Here is a 7,396-nt window from a genome sequence, read left to right as displayed (position 1 = left end):
AATCTCTGCTACCAGTCTACCCAACAGTAAGCTCCACTGGATGACGTTTCCCAATCTCTGCTACCAGTCTACCCAACAGTAAGCTCCACTGGATGAAGTTTTCCAATCTCTGCTACCAGTCTACCCAACAGTAAGCTCCACTGGATGAAGTTTTCCAATCTCTGCTACCAGTCTACCCAACAGTAAGCTCCACTGGATGAAGTTTTCCAATCTCTGCTACCAGTCTACCCAACAGTAACTCCACTGGATGAAGTTTCCCAATCTCTGCTACCAGTCTACCCAACAGTAACTCCACTGGATGAAGTTTTCCAATCTCTGCTACCAGTCTACCCAACAGTAACTCCACTGGATGAGGTTTTCCAATCTCTGCTACCAGTCTACCCAACAGTAACTCCACTGGATGAAGTTTCCCAATCTCTGCTACCAGTCTACCCAACAGTAACTCCACTGGATGAAGTTTCCCAATCTCTGCTACCAGTCTACCCAACAGTAAGCTCGACTGGATGAAGTTTCCCAATCTCTGCTACCAGTCTACCCAACAGTAAGCTCGACTGGATGAAGTTTCCCAATCTCTGCTACCAGTCTACCCAACAGTAAGCTCCACTGGATGAAGTTTTCCAATCTCTGCTACCAGTCTACCCAACACTAAACTCCACTGGATGAAGTTTCCCAATCTCTGCTACCAGTCTACCCAACAATAAGCTCCACTGGATGAAGTTTCCCAATCTCTGCTACCAGTGTACCCAACAGTAAGCTCGACTGGATGAAGTTTCCCAATCTCTGCTACCAGTGTACCCAACAGTAAGCTCCACTGGATGAAGTTTCCCAATCTCTGCTACCAGTCTACCAACAGTAACTCCACTGGATGAAGTTTCCCAATCTCTGCTACCAGTCTACCCAACAGTAACTCCACTGGATGAAGTTTCCCAATCTCTGCTACCAGTCTACCCAACAGTAACTCCACTGGATGAAGTTTCCCAATCTCTGCTACCAGTCTACCCAACAGTAAGCTCGACTGGATGAAGTTTCCCAATCTCTGCTACCAGTGTACCCAACAGTAAGCTCCACTGGATGAAGTTTCCCAATCTCTGCTACCAGTCTACCAACAGTAACTCCACTGGATGAAGTTTCCCAATCTCTGCTACCAGTCTACCAACAGTAACTCCACTGGATGAAGTTTCCCAATCTCTGCTACCAGTCTACCCAACAGTAACTCCACTGGATGAAGTTTCCCAATCTCTGCTACCAGTCTACCCAACAGTAACTCCACTGGATGAAGTTTCCCAATCTCTGCTACCAGTCTACCCAACAGTAACTCCACTGGATGACGTTTTCCAATCTCTGCTACCAACAGTAACTCCACTGGATGAAGTTTCCCAATCTCTGCTACCAACAGTAACTCCACTGGATGAAGTTTCTCAATCTCTCACAATTTAGTGAAACAGAAATGGCGCACAAAATCCCATTGCTTTCTAAAAATAAGTATCTGGTCTGCACATCTGACAAAGCTGCCAAAGAGAAAAATATTAAAAAACGAGTACACCAAGTGTTTCTGGAAAATTAGTTCTTACTATCTCAGGCAGAAGAGAAGCAGGTTTATCCCACAAAGCGGTGGAGGTCAGAAGACAGGTTTAAGATTCAAGTTGCTATATTTTTTCTGGCAGATCAGATAATTTTCTGTGCAAAACATACCATAGATAAACTAAAAATTTAGCCAGCAAGCTGAAGGAGACTTTACCTCTCAATCATCTGGGAATAAGAAAGTCCATACACAGACTGTCAGTGAAACCTTTTACACTGTTCAAGGGAGAATTCCCGAGCAACAGAAAAAAGCACAGTAGCCAACAAGAAAAATGAAATTACCTTGGACTTGAACCAGAGACTGGCGTTGGGAGGTCAAGATGATCAGCAAAAAGACCAGCAACAAAGAGAAATTAGTAAATAAATGAACGGGAAGTGTGAGCATCAGTCCCACCAGATGTACTTTACACATGGGATCTGTGCTTCTCCAAGAAGTGCATGAAAAACACTAAGTTTGTTGACTTTTAAACTTGGGGGACAGCTGGGAAGCTTAAAGTACACTTATGTAATTAATGTTTAGAAGAAGGCCAACTGAATGCAATACATAACTGTAAGCAAAGCAGCTTCTGTTTTCACTAATATTTGTACAAATCTTTCCTGATGTAAACTTCATATAACTTTGGAAAGTAGTACTTCTTAGTATGCAGTCGGGGGGGGGGTCCCCATTTGCTGCCATGACAGCTTTTTATGTTAATGATATTAAAGAAAGAAACCACTTTTCCCTTTGTTGCAATGTATCCAGACTTTACACTGCCAAACCACAGGATACAGCTTCAAATTAGAGAAAAGAAGAAATGTGTTTATGCAAAGGGCAGGTGGATTAATCAGCAACACTGCAGATGGGTTAACAAAGAAATGAAAATAAGCCAACGGGGAGAGAAGCAGTTGTGGAGGGACTAGCTGCACAAGAGTGGACATGACAGCCAATCTGCCTTTTCTGATTGTATGTTCATACAAATGCAATATTAGCCAATAATGCACAAACAGTATAAGATGTCACTACAATAAACCGCCTTAGCTACTACTCTTCTTATTAAGGGTTTTCACTTACCAAAGTGATCCTCATGTAAATTCCAGCAGCAGTTCAAAGACTCAGGTGCTGTATGCTGCCAGCAACTTCTAAGGAGTGGTAGCCTGGAAACTGTCCTCAATGACGCCTGTGGTTTGACATCTTGTACAGGCAGCCACGGTGCACGACAGCCAAAACGTAAAAAACTGCGACTCCACATACTGCCTAAACAGAAAAATGAAAAAAACTGTATATACACTCTACAACTAATGGTCACTTCAGCGCTGTTAATACTGTGCAGTACACGCTACCTTTGTATAACTACCTCTGCAACCTAAAATATTCTCAAGGCAACAAACCAAAATGAGGGCTTCACATATACTGCATGAAAAAGTGCAGCTGGAGGAAATACTGACCAAAGCAGTGCAGCTGGAGGACATACTGACCAAAGCAGTGCAAAGGAAACACACAGGTGTCTATCTGCCACTACCAGTTGCTGACCGACTTAGTCTAGAATTCATACTACGTAATTTGGTGTAATTCAAACACCAGGTTTCAAATTTTACCTGCACTTTGCTTATTGAGCAAAATGTCCCAACACCCAGACAGACAACTGCAATATATGTACCACAACAGTTCTTTACCTTGGCAGCAACACCATCATTAACAGAGTGTCCATGGACAACACTATATCCAACAAATGTAAAGGAAGTACAAGCTTGTCTCACCTTCATGTACCAAATAATTATGTTGCATTCAGTAATTAACAGAAAAAACAAAATCATTAACTATTACTGACCACCAAAAATACTCATCATCAACCCCTTCCCTTCCCATTATAGGGTCTGTGTGCTGTCTCATTTGTCACCCTCTCTCTCTCAATTCAGTGTTACTTACCAACCTTCAACAGACATGCCTGAATTGCTGCAGCTCTTCTCTCACACAATCAATCCATCTTGTTGCTGGATGCCCACATTTCCTCTTGCCTTCTTCCTACCTATCCCAAATCATCTTCACCAGATTGTCTTCTGCTTTTCCACACATGTGCCCGAACTCCAGTAACCTGTTCTTTTTGATGTTCTCTGTAACTGGAGCTATATGGGCTTCTTCTCTGCCCTTATTTCCTCCTCTGTCTGACAATGTGATCCTACCACTTGTCTTAGGCACTTAATTTCTACCACCACTAGTTTCCTCAACTGCTCTGCCTTCACTGCCTACTTTCTGGCATCATACAGTGGTACTGGTCACACCACTGTTTTATACACCTTACTTTTTTGCCTCTTTGGCATTCTTCTGTCACAAAATACCCCTGATACTCTGTGCCCGTTGGCTGCAGCCCTTCAGATTCTAGCTTTGACCTCCTCATTCAGACTTCCCTTCTCCTCAACCACCCCTCCCAGACCATTAAAACAGTTAATCTGTTCCACTATTTTCCCTTCTATCTCAATATTCAGCGTCTTCTAATTTCCCCCACTTGCTGCCATGTAAATTGTCTTCTCTATACTCCATTTCATCCCATGTGCCTTCGGTTTTGCATATAATTTGATGAAGCTCCTAGTCAGTATCAGCTTGTATCATTCTGCATACAGGATCTTTGTTGGTCAGTCCCCTTCAACCTGTTTACTATTGCAATTCATCACCAGTATTAGCAGCAGTGGGCTCAGAGCCAAACCCTGATGTACACCCACCCACACTGCTACAGTTCGAACACTGTTCGTATTTTTATCTTTGGGTCCTTGGATATAGCCTGTGCTAATTCTATTATCAATGTTTGTGGGATTTTGAACCATCACAGGATTGCCTAAATCAACTTTCTTGGGACCTTATCATATACTTTTTAACAAGTCTAGGAATCCTAAGTTAATACTCACTAAACCACAAGTAGTACATTTTCAAATCATAGGCTCTAAGTGATTATATCAACCACTATCCCACTGTCATCCTGTCACAGTTTTATCACTCTCTCTCCTCATCTATACAAAACTAATACTCCTTAAGAGAGTCCAAATAGCCCCAATCTTTTCATAAGTTCATAGGTTCATACTAGGCTATCTGCCCTAGGGCATTTATAAGCCTAGCCAGAGTGTGTTTGGCTTTCGCCACCCATTTTAAATTAATTTTGCTATGCCCTTTTTCGAGGTTAGTATACTGTGCCTCTGTCTAACAGTGACACAGAAGTGATACCCGGGGTAAACCTACGATCTCCCATCCACTCATCAAGATTCCTCTTGAAGAGAGTCAGTGAGGGACTCTGCCTAACCTGGACTGGGATTTTTATTCCAGAGTGAAGGGAGCCTCTGGGTTATGAATCTGTCCCTCCAGCATGTCCTATTTATTTCAGTGCTGAGGTTCAAGTCTCTCGAGCATGTAGCTCGATGGGATTTGGATTTTCTGAGGTGCAGCATGTCCATTAATTCCGGGTTGGACATGGCTTTATACGTCAGGCACAGATCGCCTTTGAGCAGGCGGTATGCCACTGAGTAGAGCTGGAGTTTCTTTAACCAGACAGCATATGGCATCTGCTTGAGCCCTTTGATCCTCTTGGTGAGGTACTTTTGGGGTCTTTTCAGTTGCTGCAGGTGTCTGGTAAGGTACATCCCAAAAGGGGCATTGTACTCAATTATGGGCCTGATGAGGGATGAGTAAAGAGGCATGATGACCTCCCCTGATCTAGATGTGAATCCCTTCATGATTAGGTAGGCTATATAAAATGTTTTTCTAACCACTTTGGCCACATGATTTTCCACTTTCCTAATTACTTCACTTCTCAATATTAAATTTAACATACATCCACAGTTGCTCTACTATGAACATTTCATACCACGTTACATTATCAACTACTTTCACACCTCTCTAATATTTCCATAGTTAAGCTAACACTTTACTATTATTTTAATTGCTAGACATTGCAGATCATTTTACAGTATTTTCGCAAGGTTACATCCCTTACTACTACATACAAGCCTGTGCCCATTTGAAATGAATTATCAACACTTGATACACCCATGTAAGCTGTGTACATGCCCTGCTCCTAAATGATACTTATGCAAACTATTAGAACCATTTTTTCTTCTCATACATGTACACATATCTGTATTTTGTATTCCTCCTAATACCATGTAACCATATTTTATGTATGTCAAAACTGGTGTTAAATGTGGAGCTTTTCTCCCCAGACCGCTGCTAAAAATGGTTTTATCCCCGTCGGACTTTCCCAATAAATATATAAATAGCTGAACTCTGCTCATCTCAATCTCCGTCTCCATTATCTATCTAACTGCAAACATTAGGTCAGTTGTTTTCATCTCCCATCTTACATCATTCTGCTGGTTTTGAATTCAGTGCAATTTCAGTGAGGTAATGGTACTCCCACTCCCAATGCAATGCTTCTGTCTGCATAAACATTGGCTGCAGACTCTGCTGTGTTCACTAACTGCAGTCACCATCAGTTGGATGACTCCTCCCACAGTCATCATACAGCTCACTAACTGCAGTCACCATCAGTTGGATGACTCCTCCCACAGTCATCATACAGCTCACTAACTGCAGTCACCATCTGTTGGATGACTCCTTCCACAGTACTGGACCAGTGGTCAGTCCTAGAGTGTGGACATTTTGACTTTTGGAGCAACAGATGACTTTAGTCTTGAGAGATCCAAAATAGGTCTCCATGTGCCTTCCTTTCCAGGTACCAAAAGTCTTGACTAGAAGCCTTGGTTTTCTTTCCCTTTAGTACTCCCTGCTTCCGGAGATTATTTTGCAGGGATGAGACCAGGATTACCTGCTCTTTGCATGCAGGGGGGACACCTCTGAATAATGGTCTTCTTTGAAACTGAAGTATGTCGTCTTGTCTTATGAAGTTCAGGATCAACTTATCCCGGATGACAGCTACCCACGGACTTATGACTCATTTGTTCTAGATGATCTCGTATCATCCATGAAAGTAGTAGGGTAATTTGAGTTGGCTTTGGGAAGGAACTGAGTAGAGTCATGGTGTTTGCAAGGGTCTATATTAAAATCTCGAAGTCTGACAATATTGAATACGATATTGTCGACACAAGAATACCAAAAGTGCACTACATCGAATGTTTAAATGGAAAATCTCCACAGGAGGAGATTTCCATTTACTTCAATGTAGTGCGTTCTCAGAGTTGGTATATTTAAGTAGGGAGGGGGGGGGCAGGGGGGCTTGCCCCCATGCCTACACACTATTTAGTTTTTTTTTTTTAATTTAGTTTTTTTTTTTTGTGGTTTCGATGGTTTAAGACTTAGGTTCATAGATTAGTACTAAGCTAACTGCCCTTGCGAGCCATTTTAAGCCTAGCCAATTATCCCTTGTGAGACTCAAACCTTGCACCTTGTGTTTGTAAGGCAAACACCTTAACCATTAGGCCACCCTCCCCCATCTTTAGTGATTCAAAGTTGTAAACCTTCGAGATTATAATATAGACCCAGTTGCACTAGGGTCATGACACTTAAGGCCTCAAACATTCCCTTACACTTTGTTTGCCATTCTTCTCTATATCTGGACTTCTTTCCTTGTTGGGCTTGCTTATATCTAGCCTAAAATAACAGGCCAGGATCTGGAGGGGTAATTCTTGCTAAGTGTAGGTGTTTAGCTGTCCGACCAAGTGCATGGTCCTACCTTTTTCCTCCAGTCTCAAAGGCATCTTCTGCAAGGGATCTGAAAATGAGTTCCTTGTCCAAAGGCGCATTAAGGATCACTGCCTTCACATGATTTGTCAGAGGCAGAGTCCTCGGCAGTCAATGTCTCCACATAACTGAGCCTCTAAAGCTGATGCCCTG

General features: G+C 42.4%; 1 protein-coding gene across 3 annotated transcripts in view; it reads right to left on the bottom strand.

Annotated features, from left to right (window-relative positions):
• The window catches only part of TMLHE (trimethyllysine hydroxylase, epsilon), a 1,127,719-nt gene that overhangs the window by 1,004,894 nt on the left and 115,429 nt on the right, over positions 1-7,396 (bottom strand). For 2 of the 3 annotated variants that reach the window (XM_044057660.1, XM_044057662.1), the window contains exon 2: positions 2,633-2,815. The exons of the other annotated variant lie outside the window; for it this stretch is intronic. In XM_044057660.1, coding sequence (XP_043913595.1) covers positions 2,633-2,810 — 178 coding nt within the window. In that variant the 5' untranslated portion in view covers positions 2,811-2,815. The remainder of the gene's footprint in view (positions 1-2,632; positions 2,816-7,396) is intronic. 3 annotated transcript variants of the gene reach the window in all.

Source organism: Protopterus annectens, chromosome 15.part0 (assembly GCF_019279795.1).
Source record: "Protopterus annectens isolate FY-2018-M chromosome 15.part0, PAN1.0, whole genome shotgun sequence".
In the NCBI taxonomy this organism is placed as follows: Eukaryota; Metazoa; Chordata; order Ceratodontiformes; family Protopteridae; genus Protopterus; species Protopterus annectens.
The sequence above is the reverse complement of the archived record's forward strand: the minus strand, read 5'-3'. Positions and strand labels throughout refer to the sequence as shown.